General features: G+C 28.0%; 1 protein-coding gene across 1 annotated transcript in view; it reads left to right on the top strand.

Annotated features, from left to right (window-relative positions):
* Positions 1-5,471, top strand: part of LOC142330189 (anaphase-promoting complex subunit 7-like) — a 37,126-nt gene extending 31,655 nt beyond the window's left edge. Inside the window, exons 10-11 of the mRNA XM_075375304.1 lie at positions 2,874-3,019; positions 5,289-5,471. Coding sequence (XP_075231419.1) covers positions 2,874-3,019; positions 5,289-5,457 — 315 coding nt within the window. The 3' untranslated portion in view covers positions 5,458-5,471. The remainder of the gene's footprint in view (positions 1-2,873; positions 3,020-5,288) is intronic.
* Positions 5,472-18,331: the final 12,860 nt, after the last annotated feature.

The raw sequence follows: 18,331 nt of genomic DNA, 5'->3' as shown, positions 1-18,331 counted from the left end.
TGTAATGAGTAAAAAAAAAAATCAACTCACTTACCTTTACGTTGGGTACCAAGGCTATAGTTATTCACAACATAATAGCACTTTTGTGATACATTAACACACTACAAAAATGTTGAAGTAAAACATGAAAAATTTAATTTCCATTTTGTTAGCAGGATATTGTCTTCTAAATCACAGCTGGGATTGTTCTTTTCAGCATGTAAAACAAAACTAGCATGATGGAATGCATCTTTTATTGTTACTTATCACATTTTTCCACACTTTTTGCAGCAGACTGAATGATGCAGATTGAATGTTTCTTTATTCTGTACAAATTCCATTTCTTCAATAAACCTACACAATATTTTCTTTCTGTAGTAACCTTTGAGACAATTAATAACTCCTTGGTCCATTGGCTGAAGAACCCTTATTATATTTGATGGTAAAAATAGAATTTCCATATTTTTTAATCTTGTAACATTGGTATGAGCAGTATGATTGTCTACAAGCAATAAAATTTTATGATTATTTTTAATTAATTCTTTTTCCCATGAATAAAATTTTTTTCCTCTTCAAAAAATTTAGCAGTCATCTACGCTGTTTATTTATTTTTTTTGTGTGTAGTGCATGAAAATGCCATACGTGACCGGGATTCAAACTCAAGACCTCTGAATGAAAGGCCGAGATGTTACCATTTGCGCCATGAAGGCTGGCTAACCACGCTGTTTTACTATTGCCGTACTTCACCGGTAGGTTTTTTACATTTTTAAAGCATCTCGGTGTTACTGAATTTCTGATAACTAACAAAGGACGTTTCTTAGTTCCTGTCATATTAGCATAGACAAAAATGGTGATTCTTTCTTTTGAAAGTTTTCTGCATAAATTTTTCTTCTTTGAATCTTAATGTTTTATCAGGGAGTGCTTTAAAAAAAAAGTTCTGCTTCCTCAGCATTGAATATGTCTTCTTGCTTGTAAACATTACATATTCTAGACCACTCAGTTTTTAACCAGTCATTTGTAGCATTCAAATCAAATCTTTTGCATTCCTGTTAATTTTAGTGAAAGGAAATTTTATGTCTTTACTTAAATTTTTCTAGTCAACCATCAGAAGCTTTAAAATTATGTCTAATCTTTGAATGAAGAGTTTGGCTTGGGTTTGTTACAGGGGTCTGTTCATTGGAAAATTAAAACTTCATTTTTGTTGAAACCATTTTAAAACAGCTTGAAAAAAAGCTTTATTTAAAATTACTCCCTTCACTGTAAGCTAACTGAATTTTGTCTTTATTTTTTTATATTGTGCTTACTGATGAGCTTGCTAAGTTAAACTTCCGACAAACATCGACTTTAATTCAAGAATGACTTCCATTTTTTCTTGCAAAGATAAGATTTTATGATTAGACGACATGGTTGAAAAAAAGCTTTGGTTTAAATGATGGAAAAACTGTAAAGACGATTACACTACTTTAACAGAAAATACAACCTATAAATGAATACCACTCAGAAATCTAAACGCACACTCAACGTTGTTAAATAATGAACAACTGGCCAGGGCTAACCAGCCGACTTCAGTCGTGATATGATAATGTTTTCTTGGAAAAAGTGAGAATGACAGGAAGTAAATGATTGCCCATTTACCATTGTAATATACTGAGAATTTATCCCTATGTATTCAGTAATACAGAATACAGTCATTCAGTAGTACAACAGGCCTACTACCACCAGCCTCAGCACTCGCTCACTCTCTCTCTCTCTCTCTCTCTCTCTCTTCACAAGATAAAAGTCAACCCCTTTTTAACAGCCAGTTCTTATACTATATAGTTGTAAAATTTTTTGAATATTTTATTTTTGCACAAAAAAAGCAGGTGGTTTAACATAACAGGTGGTCATGTTAGAACTACTAAAAAAAGATTGCTGGGATTTTGTCACCTTGAGTTTAAAATACTATATTTTAGTATAACAGTGTGATGGGACTAAGAGATATTGCTATGGTGTGATTTCTATTACAAAGAGAGTCACAACGGAGATTTTACTATATTTACTTCATTATTCTGCTTCTCTAAATAATGTATTAAAATGTTAATTGTCACAAAAATTTGGTTTTGAAGCAAAACAGTTTATGTGGTTTGAAATGGATTTATATATTCAAGGCTTTTCTATTTTTTATATATATGTTTTTTCTCCCAAGTTATTATTTGTTGAAAAAATGGGTGTGATAGTACAATTTTTCTGTATTTTTTATTTACATAGTGATAAATCTTTCTTTGGATATAAATCTCTTCATGTTTAATTATAATTTCTTTTATTGTTCCAATATAAAAATGATTATGTTAAATTTGACTATCTCAGCACTTAATTACAACTCTACAAGTTCAACAATTGATATTTTTGGCTATTTTTATCTTTGACGTGAAACTTCCAATTATCTAACTTACCTAACTTTACCTATGTGTTAGTGTGATACAGAGTTTAAATATTTACTGTATTTCAATGTGAATATTTAAACGCTAATTTTTATAGCTGTTCTAGTTAAATTTTAATGCTAGCCATTCTTCAGTTCTGTCTTCTGGTCACAATTTATATTTAGGTTCCAAATAAGAACCGCAGATCTTTGTATAGTGAATCTAGGTTGTAGTAGAGTTATCATTATAAAAACAAGGAATATAACTACATATTAGTTTAAGTAAATAAAGTTACATCTAATGTCTTGGAGAATTTTCATTTGACTCATTTATTTGCTTTATTATTATTTTTTTACATGACAAAATCAGTTGTAAGAGATAATTAATTGACAAAACGTGCAGTATTGCCTACATTTTATTAATTGTCTGAAAATTATAATTTTCTTTTATGATTAAATTTACGTTATTTATATTATACATTCATTTTTTTTGTAGGAAATGAATTTAGAAGGTGCTGTTGCATTATTAGAAAAACAAGTTAGTATAACACCAACATGTAGGTTACATCAAATGCTTGGTGATTTATTAGGTAGACTTAATGAAGAAGCGAAAGCATTTGATCATTATCACACTGCTTTAAGGTAGATATTTTCTGTTTTATATATTTAAAAAAAATTATTTATAGAATTATTTAATTTTGTTAATATTGTATGTTGTTTGACAGTTCTTAAACTTCTGCATTGAATTCTATCTTTTGTCAAAAAGTGATTTTTTTTGTTATCTAATATTACTTCTGCAAAGTGAAGAAATGTATATATCTTATTATTTCTCGACAAAAATAGGAGCATTAGTTTGTCAGTTTGTACTATTTGTCCCAGTCCTTATCAGTGTGATATATGTGATTCATGAAATTTAATTAACAAGAACCTGTTTGAGTTGCTTTTTCCAAGAGTAATGATGTTTGTTATATATTAAGTCTTGTGATAAACTGAGTGAATGTGACATCTGACTTGTAGGAGAAAATTTTGGCAAACTTGCTTCACTGAATGAAGCAGTCTTTTCTTCAATGAAGAAAGCAATAGGAAATTGCTTTTCATATTTCTTTATAAGCATTGCATGGAATGCTTATTGTTATTTAAAATTCTACATTAATTTTAAGAGCAGCTTATATATCATGTCAAGTTGCCTACATCCATTTGGCTGTGGCACATAACAACATAATAGTACCTAATTTTGTTATTTTGCTTCGTAAACTAAAAATATTCAGTTCATTACTCACTAACTACACTAGTTTGGAGGAGAAAATTATTTTTCAGTTTTGTATTTATAATAGAGTTATCGGTTGACTGATAGAATTATTCCTGTATATTAAACACTTAATACATTTAAAAGGTTTAATTTTGTTCTTTTAGTTATTTATTTTACTTGATTTCACTAAATATAAATTCTTCAAATAATATTTTTATTAAAATAAAGTTTTAGTTTTTTTAGTTTTTCATAAATTAAAAATTGAAAACTATTTTATTACATTTAACTGTAAATGCTATTTTTTTGTTGTAATAAAGTGGATCTTGTAAAATTGGTGTTTATATCAGTTAATAAATGAAAATAAATTATTTTAAGTTTAAATTGTTAGTGATATCACTTTATTTTTAAAACAAACTACAAAATATATAAGATAATTTATATTTTGCATCATTCTGATGGAAAGAAGCAAATGTTTTGGTGTGGAGGTTTTCTAAGACTTGTTATGATAGTCATACTATATTGTAAGACATATTTTTCAAAAGGTGTAGTTCCTAGAAAGTTTTCCAGGAAGTACTTTTTGAAAAGCAGAATATTTTTCTAAAATATAAAGTTAATTTTTGCATAACATCTAAAGTGTAGATGAGGTTTAAACTAAGCAGGTTTAAAACAGTAGGAAATCACTTCTCGCTGTTGCTAGTAAATGTTGCATGAGATGTTTGTTATTCTTCAATGTGACTCCCATTTTTCATGAGTGAATTCAGCTGTTGTCGCTTAACAACCATTATGTTTGTGCTATTTCATCTATATGGGAGATAACTTATAAAAAAACTTTGTTCAAATTTGTGCATTAAAATGAATTTGGAATGATGAAAACAAATTATACCAAAAGGAGTTTCTGATAAAACTTGGTTTCTTCACTACTCAAGTCTATTTTTTGAAAAAAAAAATTGAAATAGGCTTAAAGAAAGTTTATTAGGTTATAGATATTAGGATTATCTCAAGTCAAAATATTTGAGGGTTACCATGCAATAAACCATTAACATCTGATAAGTTTGATGGATTAAACAAATTCATTCTACTTGTTGTAAAAGAATGTATATCTAAGAATATAGATTTTATAAATAAATATTAGAAAATGAAAAGTTTTCTACAACCATTTATTTAAAATTAAAGCACTAATTTTATTTATTATATTTCTTTGTGTTCTATTAACCTTGGTTTAACGATACAAATAATTTCAACATCTTGTTTTTGCTAAGCGAATAATGTCATTTGTAAATATTTTTACTTTTACACAAGAAAAAATTAGCTGTACATTTTGAATGTATTTGGATGTCTGCACTTAATGTTTCTTACAAAAGCTTTTGTAACATTTCAACATTTTATATTCGTTTTGTAAAATGGACCCTAAAGGAGAATTGCCTAAAAATTTTTTTTTTAAAAAGGGGAAAACTCATATTGTGAAACAGATTTAACAGAGGGTGGAATAATCGTTCATAGTGTTTCAACTTTGTATGAAACAAAGATGTTTTGAAAAAGTGGACATATTCAGTTACCAAATTTTATTTTTATATGTGTATAGATGCAATCAGTAGTTGGTTTAGTTTCTTCTTAAAGATACTTTTAATTAATAATTTTAATAAATCTTATCCTCTATTTTAGTTTAGAACCAAATAATCAGAGAGCTTTAGAAGGTATGAACAGATTAGATGGAGTTGGGGGTGGAGGAGGTAGAGATGCATCATATTACAATGTTTCTGATGTTGATACGTCTTTTGTTGACAACACACCTCCTTCAGATCATGAAGATAGTTCTGAACTTTCTACTTGAAATTTTAGTGTAATTATCATGATGGTGAGTATGTTATTAAATGTTTAATAAAAAACTTTTTTTTCACATCTGGTAAATCCATATTAGAGGAAATGTTCAAAGTGTTGTTCTTCTGCTCTTATGCATTTGTGGCAAATTTATTGACTGAATTACACATTTTTTTAATAAATTTATAAAATTGTCTGAGATTTCATTTGGCAGCTTGAGACAGTTCAGCTTATTTGAATTTAAATAAAATATTGTGTCTGATAATTTCCTACAACATAAAATTCCAAGGTGTCAAGTTGCATGAATCCATGTAATCATTTTTCATTCATTTTTCCATGGCATCCTATCCATTCAGGAAAATTTTTATTGAGATGGTCTGTAATTTACAGACGACAATGAGGAAGTGCCCTATGTTGCTGCCAAATATAGTAACAACCAATGTTAAACATGGGGTTGTTTATTAGCTTGGGAATAACAATATCAAATAATATGAATTGCCTACTACTCTTCTATTGAAGGAATAAGGTACTAATCTTTTGTGTTCCCACACTGAAAAATGAATTCGAAATTACACTAAATTTCTTCTGAAATTATTATGAGAGGATTTTCACCTTACTAATTAATACTTTCAGACCTAAACCTAAATGAAATGACTGGAGTGGAAGCCTGGGCATTTTTGAGGTGTCTTAAAAAAAATGACAGTAAGCCTAATGCATATACATAACCTATTATATGTTATATCACCTGAATGAGAAAGAAATGAGCTATCATTAAGGGGAAAAATATTTATAATAGATTACCTACCAAAGAAATTGTCCATCTAAATTTCCTTAAAATTTCATAAAAACAAAAAATAGCAATGCGCACAGTACTAGTCAATAAACATACAAAATTGTTGTAATCACTATACATTATGACATGTTATGCTGTCTAAAAGATAAAATTTCACACTTTATAATGACAAAACAACCAGAAATTTATAATAAATGTAAAATAAGTTATGCATTTTTTAAATTGATTAGTTTTTCTGTACTTTCAACTTCCATTTCATCTTCATCAGATGAAATAATCAAGTTGATATTGAAGTCTGGGTCTCTCTATCTTCATGTTGATTTCAAAACTTTTATTTTGTTGATTTCCTTCATTTTCACATATGAAAATATCAGAATGAGATACATCCTGTCAAACATCGTTAGAATGATTTATTTTCTTGTTTTTTTTTTTTTAAATCACATGTATTTACAATAAAAACACTCCACACACAATATAAAATGTTAAAATAAAAATAAAAGAAACCAGAACACAAATAAAAGCTTGTAAACAATGCCAAGTAACCTTGTGTTTCATAACCTAAAGTGCTCTTGAACATGAGGTGTTGTTTTTATGGTTATTAACTAAAACATCCACTAGATTGCATTGAAATTCATACTGAATCATTATAATGAACTACTGAAGTAGTCAACAGGCCTAGCAACGAGTACAAGTCCATCATTGTTTACTACGCACTTAAATGTAGCAGCCTGACATATAATTGGGCTCTGGCCTTCTGAACGAAATAATCTGTTGGTGTATACTTGGGTTTAGATTGAAAGTGTTAAACATGTTATGATAGTTTAGTAGGTCATTCAGTTTTAAGCATGCACTGATCATATCATTGAACTAAAGAAATGAGGATGTACTTCACAATGAATAATGAATTCCTTGAAAAATGCTTCCCTTAAATCAAAATCGTCTTCACAAAGTGAATGAAGTAATCGTGGTTGGTAACAGTTAAACTTCAATCCCTTTAGAATCTATTCTGAACTTGTTCTTGGACTCTTTTTGCTTAATGAAAGTCTTTCTTGTAACATTTGAGGGGTCTTTACTAATGCTTTTGCAATAAGTTTGTTGCCTAGAAAACAAAAGACTTATTTCCTAATTTCAGCTAATTGTTGTGTGCTTACCTGATTGTGGAGCGCATCTTCAAAGACCAGCATTTTCATATTTTATGTTCAGCTGATGCAAATGTTGATGGCTCGATAGTAAAGAATTAGAACATTTTATGTGGAATTTTTCATGGATGGCACCAGAATCATTATTATTTTTTCCTTAACACTGAAGCATAAAAATTTGTTTTCATTTTATGTATTTAGACACTGTTATTCTCAATGTAGATACAAAAACGAGCTAAACACCAATTAAATAATAATTATATCAGCTGATTGTTGCCAACTGTGAAAGCAGAATTTCCCATTTGTGCAAAATTTAAATCAGCATTAAAACTAACTTTTTACCCACTATGTGTTAAATGCTATGTTCATATGATTATTAACAACTAATAAATGCCAATAACATGCAGTTAAGTTGCACATGCTATTATTTCATTTTGGTAAAATTTCCACGGTATATTAATTTTTTGTTTTACTTCATATCTGTGATTTCCATAATGCTACACTTGAAACATTTCAAGTATTATGAAACCATTAGATCTAAGAGATTGATATATTCTTATTGATTAGTTTGTTCTTATATCTTATTAAGTTTTAGTATAAATTCTTCCAGTTGATAGATGTTATTTATTTTTGTATTATTATTGTCCTTTGAACATTTGCTTTCACGGCTTCTACTTCTATAGGGAAACGTTATTTGAAACAGATATGGCACATGCAATATTTTTTGTCATTAACATGTTAATGTTACATAAATATAGATAATAATTGTATTAAAATACTCATTTTTCTTGTAAAAGATGTAATCATTTTGTTTTCTTTTTAAATATATGTAGAAATATATTACTTTGTACTTAGTTGCAGAATTAATATTACTATCATAAATTTGTGCAATCCCTTCTAACTGGTCTCACTTATTCATGAAACTGTGTATGCAGAATGGGAGAATGATGTCCACTCTCTGTAATCACAACCTTGGTTTTATATGCAAGTTCTGTGCACTGAAATTTCTGTTGTACTACTATATCTGATGTGTAGATACAGATAAAATGTAGTTTTGAAATTAAAAATTTAGTTTAATTTAAATTTTAGAATAGCAGATTTCCTGCAGTTGATTTTTTTTTTTATATTGCCACATAAGCTTCAAGCTTTTGATATAGAATAGAATATTCTGTATCATGATGAATATTCTATATGATGAATATTCAGAATAGATTGTCAGTATTCTTAATTGTAACAGAAAATTGTCTTGATCAATTTATGTTTGTTTATAACCTTTAAAAAATGTTCAGACATTTTATTTGAGAAGATTGTTTTGGTAAGTCTGGGAAAAGAGCAGCCTGTTCTTAAGAGCCCTTATTCAGAATTCATTAAATTGGCTCATTATAACATGTGAATTCCTTAACAAATTATTTCATATTTTCAATCATTATTTTTTATAGTATTCAAATGGTTGTGCCAGATTTCCAATGACTAAAAATGTTATTTCCACACTAAAACTCATAGAGTTTGTACACATTTGTTGTATTTAATATAAATCAATTAAATGTTAATTATTAAAGTGAAATTAGACTGATTTTTTATAACAGTTCTTTGTATTTATTATATTATAGTCATGGTGGAGAAGGGGATGATGATGTTGCCAGATCTCTTATATGTAGTCACACCTTCTAAAAACGTATAAGGATTATTTTTGTGTCTAAGGACTCATTTTGACCCAAAATTTTATATACCTATATAATTACCATAATATACAAAATATCAGTAAACATTAAATTAATAAGAATAAAAACATAGTGTCTGTAACTAGTTATGATTGTTTCATTATCATTTTATAAAATTTATATAAAATAAATGTAATCAAAATATTCTATTTTAAATAATATTATAAAAGACATGAATTTAATAAATTACAAGTATGAATTTCATAACAAGGTACTGCAATATTAATAGGATTTACAATATTTTTTAAATTGCTTAAATATTTATATATTCTTTGGCCTTTAAAGTGAATACGTAATAATCTTCTTTGTTGTTTTAAAAAAAAAACTCCCTTCACTCATGCTGTACTTGGACTAACTCATTTTATAATGAAGCCAGAGTTCATGAGTTTGGAAGATGAGGAAATTTATCAGGAATACACCAGTTTCTTGGAAACATGGAATAATATTATTATAATATTGTTTAATATTATTATTTGAATTGATTACTTATTAGTTATAATTATATTAACTATTCACCCCATTATAATTGCTGACCCCTGTTAGGAAATCTTTGTACAAAATGTCCTGGGTTCAAATCCTGGTCAAGCATTTTTCAACACTAAGAAACTTTCATTCCTTATTCCCACACAGATAGATGAGCTTATCTGATGAATTAATAATAAAAATATTCAATAATTTTCAATTTAAAATATTGAATTAATTAAGTTTTAAATATATATAACTTAATTATGATTTTATGAAATTATGATTAATAACGCTATTTGATTCAAAGTTCTTTTTGTTAAAAAACTTTGAATTTATATATTGGACAGTATGTTAATCAGATTTGTTTATTGGTTACATTTATTTATTTTGATATAACATTTCTTTGTGTTAATTTTTATTTTGATTTTACATCATTTTATTGCCATGTTTATTATTTTTTTTTTTGAGACTTGGCATTTAATGAATATCATTAACATAATACTTAGTCATCATAGCATTAATATAAATGTTATAACTAATGTTTATAAAGCGATACTAAATAAATTTTCTGATTAATAATTTATTTATTTATTTATTTTTAATTAAATATATTTATTAATTTCTCAATATCTTGTATAATCAATAAATCTTATTTTATTATTTGTTATTATATTTTATAAAACACAGAATTAATTTCATTTCTAAATTATTTAATTTATAAAAGTTAAATGGTTTATTTGGTAACTTAAGTTAGCAAATACAAAGTAAATGTTTTTACATCAGGAATTTACTGTTATAATTCCAAGCTTGAAGTTGGTGGCACATACTAATACTATGAATATAGGTGTCATCTAAAAAGTCTTACTCTATTTTACATTAGTATTCATTAAATAATGAATTCTTGTTGTAAAATTATATCTTTTATTTAACTGGCATGTGTTATTTGGAGAATGTTTCTACTTTAAATCTAATGTAATCATTGGTTTACAACATGAGTAATTCAAGTTGACAGTTGCTTTTTTGTACCCAGTTTTTAAGATTTATTTTCATGCAATGAATCACTACTACTTTGTCAGAGTTATCCAAGTCTTACTTAGAACATGATTTTCTACATTCTTTATTTTTAATAAAAATTGAAGTATTCCCTCAACAGTCATTTTTGATTCTTCATGATCTTCTAAATACTTGCTAATAATAGTGCTTTTATTGTTTAAGTCGGTTGTCAGTGACCATCTTTAATGAAATTAACAACAATTTACCTCCTGTGTAAAATTACACAACTACCTACTTTGCAGTTCATTGATGATATTGCAGCTGATAAGCTCTAAAACTACTTTATAAGATGTGATAAAACAGCCAGTTAACATTATGAGCATATAACAATTATAAAAGTTAGAATATAAACTCCACTTAAAGATAAAATAAAAATTTAAGTTAACTCTTTAAAGATTTTCTTCAGGTTATTGAAATGCATACATAATTAGTTTATAGATTCATGCATATTAAAATTTTGTTCTTAGTTGTTATTTCATCTGAAACTATATTTGTAAACTATCTTTTATGATAATTACTTTTTTAATATAGATAGATATTCTGTGTTGTTGCAGGAATTTGGTGAGAACTAATCAAAGTCTGAAGAAACTAGACATCACAATAACATTGTTCTATTTAATTTTATTTCTACCAAAACTTTAATTCTTTTATCTTATAAGTTATTGTTTTTTTTTTCTTTTTACAACTACATAAGAATAAAAATTAATTTCAAATCAATATTAAAATTAATTAGTTTTATACAGATATATATATTTATATTTCATGTAAATTTTTTTTAAATGAATTTTTAATGAAATAATGGAATTTTAGTACTTTTCTGTTATTATTTATCATAATTTTGATAAATTCCATTATTTGTTTTTAGAAGATTTTTTTTTATATCAGAATTGATGATTATACTACATGTTTGACTGTTTGTGATTTATTATGTATATTTTTTTGTTGTCAATGTCATGTTAAATTGTATTTTTATTAAAAAAAAAAAAAAGAAAAAATATACTTAGCATGCATTAATCATAAACTATAATTTTTTGTTAATTAGAGTAAGAAAACAGTAATTTAATTATTTTAATATTTATAATATAGTTTTATAATGAACTGAACATAAAAGGATATAAGCAACTAGTATCATTACATAATAGCAAAAACAAAAATTAATATACAATTAATCATGTAGTATTCTACAGATGAAGTTGTTTTCAGTTGAAACTAAGAAAATTCATTTTATTGGAAATTTTGGATGTGGAATTTAAATACAGAGATTTTTCTCATGTTTTATAGAAAATATTTTAAAGGAATTATAAAATTGATGTCATCACAATTAATTTGTAAAAAAAAATACTAAATTAAATTTTGATTTGTTTGTTAAATTCTATTTTAATGAATGGTGTGAGAATAATTTCAAAGAAGTTATTATGCTAGAAATCATTTTATCACTCAGGCACTAAGCCACATTTGTCAGTAATGAGCAGTATCATATTTTTAAAAGAATTTTATAAGCATTCCATTGTTGTAGTTAAGGTTGTTTTTGGATTAATTGTTATTGATTTGATGAAAGTATTTTTTTAGTTTTTTTGCTATGGTTTAATTTTTTAAAAGATGTAGTAATTTATTTTGGAAATGAGGACAAAGTTGAATTGTTTTTTTTTTAATATAATGTATAAAAATTTGTAATGGTCTGTACTACCCATTTTTTTTTCTTCATAAAAAAAGATGTAATGACTGCAATGAATCCTTACCAAATACATAACAGTCTCTATTACCAGGGAGATCCTAAGTTTAAGCTGATTGAGATTAATAAACTCATCAAAGTAATTTATCTGTTGGAGTATGTTAATGTAAATGAAAATCGGTGAACAAATAAGTCAGTATCAATCACTATAATTAAGTCATTGATTTAAGTTCAACTTAATTACTTCACCGTGCATTAAGTTTGAGAACTTGTATTAGAAATATTGATTACTGAGTTCTGATAGTCTAAATGAATGTTCTATTTTTATTAAAAACTAATGTTGTCCAACTATGGAAAACTGGTGTTTTTAATCGGTTAACTAATATTTTATTTAGTTAAGTGTGACTTTTTAATTATTTATAGTTTCATCATGGTGTTATTAAAAAAAATAAAGAAATATATCAATTGATTCACTGTTCAACACAATGAAATGTATGTCTTAAAAGTTTTTTTTTTGAAATGAAAACAATTTCAATAGATATAATTCTTATTATGGTGTCGGATAGATGAAAACACTATTATGTCCATTGGAGGTTTATACTTTGTGACATTTATCAATTGTAATTGTTAATTGAGGACATGGTAAAGATTTTTAACAAGTCCTTTGCTAATTTAATTTTTTCTGCTAATTTAACAGAATGTTTGTTAAATAATAGTATATTGGCAAACACTTTCATAAAAATTTACAGGTGTTGAATGAAAATGATGTTTGTCCACTTCTATGCACTTGTATATTTGACCATGTTCCTGACTACTCTTCTTAGCTGTACCCTATCTATTTCCCGGATGTTATTGGTAATGCTTGTCTTCATTTCCTGCAGGGAGTGTGGATTGCTTCTACAAACAGTTTCTATTTAGTAATCCCTCAGAAAGAAGTCTGGACTAGTCAGATTAGGCGATCTTGGCCACAATCCTTTAGAAATGATTCTCCCACACCGAAAATATCCTATAGTATCTCAATCTGGCAAGTGGCACTGTCCTGTTGCAAACAGCAGTCACGTTCATCCCCTTGCTATAATGCTATGAACTGTTGTATTAATAATAAATAATTCCTTAGTAGATGGAAGCATACACAATTTTTTCAAAAAAACAAGAGTCCTAATATCCATTGCTTTGAAACTGCACACCATACGCCTTTTTTTTTGTGGGTGTAAAGGAGATTCAAAGAAAATGTGTGGGTTTTCAGTACCCCAGGTTTTACCTGGGGTTCAATACCCATCAAGGTGAAACCACGCTTCATCTGTGAAAAAACACTATCTAAAATGCCAGTGTTGCCTCTAATGAAGTTACTGATAATGATTCTTGAATCATTGACAGTAGTGAACCTTTTTAGCATAATCAACATTAATTCATGGAAAACCTGCATTTAATATGGATAGCATTTCAGCATTCTCCTAACTACAGTCTGGGCCGAATGTAATGAAATGTTTTTCCCTCATCTTATTCTCTGCAAAAATTTATGAGGAAATCTTTTAACTGCCATTTTAAAGTCCTGCGTGACTTGCATTATTAAAACTGACTTGTGTCAGATACATTCTGGTCTAACACTGAACCTGTATCACTAAAGTTTTTAACTAACTTCTGAATAAAAAATTTCACTTGTGTTTTCTTTTCAGATTTCTCCCTAAACTTTCACCGACACGCAGCATAAGATTTCATCTCTAAATAAGTAACCATAATGAATACACTTTCTTCAACAGTAACTGCATTTTAATAAACACATGATTATGCAACCTTGTTCAAAATCCAATATTCAACACAGAGTGGCAATACTCAATTGTGTAGGCTATTACAGTACTTCCCACTTCATCTCCAGTTACCAACATCTATATTATTTTACCCATCTCACAGCAATATCCATTTTAACAAAAATAATGCGTTTAGTATAAAGAGGTGATGTAGCTTCTTTAATTAGAACACTCTGTATATTATGATTGTGTGATTTATGAGTTTTTAAATATATTATGATGATGTACACGGGATAGGTATACCCATTTGGTGAAGAAAAGTTGGAACTATATTGCTTTGTAATGAGCTGTGTTATGGTAATGCAGGCATTTATTTTATCATTTCTAAAGATTTTCTCTGTAAAACTGTGACTCAATTTTTAAATTTATTGAATAATGATAATGCTTGATCCAATAACTTAAGCTAACCGGTTGTTGAAAATCTGTTGTTAATAAGATGAAACTTTGAAATTATTGGTACTTATTCAGCAGAGATAACATGTATTTGGTATGCTCAAAGAATTAAAATTTTTTTTTTAAATAAAAAAGCAGTGTAAGTTGGGTTTATGGATATTTATTTTGGTGACATATAGTTAATATTGAAATTTTAATTTTTATTTAAATTAATAATTTTCATTGAGAAAGAATTAATTTATAAAGTACAAAATATATATTTTTTTAAATTATTAATTGCAATGATTGTTATATACATATTCTATTACCATCATTGATATATTTTTAATGATTTATTAACTCATTCATTGCCTTGAATGTATTAATGTGCAATAAAAATTAATTCCCATAATGCCATAATTTGAAAATACATTCTTTGTTTTGCAAACTTTAATGTTGTGTAAAATTACAATTGAATCAGTCCCTTTCACATATTAATTTATTCAGAATAAAAAGGAAGATTTTCTCCTGTTTTAAATCCATATTATATAAACAGTAATGTTTCTGTTTTGTTCTGAACACAATAAACAAGGAAGTGATTTGATGAGGAATAATTTGATTTTTACTTTCCTGATTATAGCAACATATGCTGCTAGAGTGGCTATAGTTACAATGGGAAGTATTGGTCAAAAAATATTCTAAAAAAATTCTAAAAAACGTTTTGTGCATAAAGGAGACATAAAAAGTAGATTTAAATAAATTGTAAATATTCTGGGAAAAAAATCTTATTCCAATCCCAAGTCTAAAAAAAAATATTTTTGTCAGATGGAAGTTTGTTTGTATGTATGTTGGCCTGTATTTGGTCTTATTACTGTAGATCCTATCAACTGATTTTCTTCAAACTTGGTAGACGAGTACTACCTTCGAGGTGAAATAATGTATTCAATTTTTGCAAATATTGGAAACAGGGGTGGGGTGTTTTGACCGAAATAAAATGTAAAATCCTTACTGGGGCACTTTAGTGAAAAAAGTTTTCTTACTGAAGTTAATCTTTTCTTTATTGAGATCACAAATTACCATAAAAATTTATTTAACCCTTCGTGGGCGGTAATCCATATATGGGCCTGTACTTATGCTACCTGTACTTATGCTGGAAGGCAGAAACCCATATATGAATCTCTGAATGTGACTGGATATTTGTCTTCATGTAGTTGCATATAAATTCCAAGAGATGGCAGGAGATGTTCTTTCAATCATTTTGAGGTGGGAATTCCTGATACATCATTATTGGGAACCATTTTACTTCAGTTATGATGAGTTCAATGACCGTGCGAATATAACAAGACGTGTGCATTATTTTTTTCTTGTTTTTCACTAATTTTTTATATAATGGCAAAAGGAAAGCTTCTTACAAGCTCTGAAATCGAGAAATTAGTGCATCAAAGTGATGGTGACGAAGATTTTTCTGAGATTTCTTCCAACAGCGTTAGTGAGAGTGAGAGTGACCTCGCAGATAGTAGTGCACCTAGTTAGGTGAAGGCGAGTGATTTCGATCCAGGTCCATCTTCTACCATTCTAATATATAATATGCATCAGGGAACAATTCTTCAATCTCATTTTGAATACATTTTGATCCAGTTGAATACTTTTACTTTCAATGATGAAATATTAGATATAATTACAAAGGAAACATGTATTCATGGAGACACGAATAAACAAAAAGCAACTCCATCAACTAAAAAAAGCTAGGATTTCATCATGGTCTCCCCCAAATGTTAGTGATGTGAAAGCATTTATTGGTATGATAATCAACATGAGGCTTCATCCCACATCTGATATCAAGGACTATTTTTCCAAAAGTTGGGTAGATAAATTTTCCTTTTTTGGTGATGTGTTTGCACGTGATGAATTTTGTTCATTATTTTGGAATTTGCATTTTTCTCATACTGAAGGAAATAAAAATTATCAAAAGAAGAATTTATCGGGAATGTTATGGACAAAATAATACAGAAGTGCTGTTTGTTTTATTCACTAGGTAGATGAGAGCACTCATTAGCTTCAAGGGGAGGGTAAAATTCAAAGTCTACAACCCAAATAAAGTGGCAAAATTTGGAATGAAGATATTTTCCTTATCTGATAGTTCAAATGGATATTTATTCAAGTTTGAACCTTACATGGGAAAAATTCAGTGTGATTTGAATCTCCTCAAAACCACTCTAGTTGTAAAAGACTTGTGCCCTTCCCTTCTAAAAGACTGTATAGATCCACCCCAAGGTTTTCATAACTATACTGATAGATACTATACCTCCTGAATTGTGGAAAATGATATGGTTACTACAGTCATAGGCAATAGAAAGAAAATGCTGGATTCCCTAAAACCAAACAAAATGAAAAAGGGGGATGTAATTAGTTATAGAAATCAAGAAAAACTGGCGATAGCATGGATGCATAAAAGAACAGTAACTTTTCTAAGTTCCTTTCATAAAGGAGACAAAGTTTACGTGACAGTAGTACCTTCGAGATACCTTACAATCAGGATGCAACTACAAAGCCAAATGTAGTCTTTGATTACACTAAACACATGGGTGTAGTAGAGAGGACAGATCACTGTATAGCACAATACCAGTTTTGTCACAGAACCCGCAAGTGGTGTAGAAAAATGTTCTTTTGGTTGTTGGAGATCTGTATTGTAAATTCATATTTATTATATACAATGAACCAAAACAGTTATAATAAAAGGCCCTTATCACACAGAAAGTACAGGAAATCACCTATAATGAGATTAGTATCTGAATGTATGGGTGCACGCAAAACCCATTCTAAGTCTAGTCAATATCAGACATCTGGAGGACCAACGTTACTAAGGCTAAATGGATTACCCCATTTCATGGGAAGAACAGTACAAGATACTTGGGAAAATCCATGTGTTGTGTGTAGGGCAAAAAAGCAGAAGAAAGAAAAATATATTTTTGTGAAAGTTGTGTTTCAAAACAACCTCTTCATCCAGATGAGTGTTTCAAAATTTATCATACAAAAGAAAATTTTTAAGTAATTTGTTTACATTCCTTCCAAAACTTCATTTTCAGCTTGTTTCGTTTGAATTCAAACAAAATTTTTGAGACAAAAATTCAGAAGAAAATGAATAAAAATATTTATATTATTATTATAATAACATCATATACTATTCACTGCCTAGGTGCGCTAGTTCTTCAAAATTGCTATTGTTATTATATTACCATCAGTGTTCCTACTGTTACTATTATTATTCAGTGTCTTTTACATGAAAAGAACTCAATGTAAAACATAACCAAAATCATCACCTATAGTTTGCAAATTCTAGTACGTTCAGTGAGACTTGTTCTGTTTTCGCATAAGCTTTTTCTCACGAGATAATTAAACAGTGTTTCTTAACCAGATTATTGGCAGAATTCAGCAAAAACACAAGGTATATGTTGTTTTTATGCATGAATGCATGTTTTAAGTTAAATAGTTTTTGCATGAACTTTATTTTTGAAAATGTCTTTTGCCCACAGCCATAAAACGTTGCCCCCCCGCGAAGGGTTAATATTCATCCTCTGTCCAAAAAATGAATATACATTTTTTTAAGCTGTATCTTTGCTTTGGAAAAGGAGTTACTGGGAATATTTTTGCATCTATATTTTCTACATCAGTAGGCCTTCAAACCAATATAAACATTTTTCCTTATCGCCCTCCTATGGTGTGTGGTAACAAAAAATACTTTTTTAATTTTTAAAAATCTTTTTAAAATTTATTTTAAATTTAAAGCCATCTCGCAAGTTACCTGCTGCATTTAAAGTGTAAAAATCTTAATTTTTTAATAGATGTTACTGTTTAGTATTTCTT

Source organism: Lycorma delicatula, chromosome 9, assembly GCF_047948215.1.
Source record: "Lycorma delicatula isolate Av1 chromosome 9, ASM4794821v1, whole genome shotgun sequence".
NCBI lineage: Eukaryota > Metazoa > Arthropoda > Insecta > Hemiptera > Fulgoridae > Lycorma > Lycorma delicatula.
This window is presented reverse-complemented; position numbering and strand designations above follow the sequence as displayed.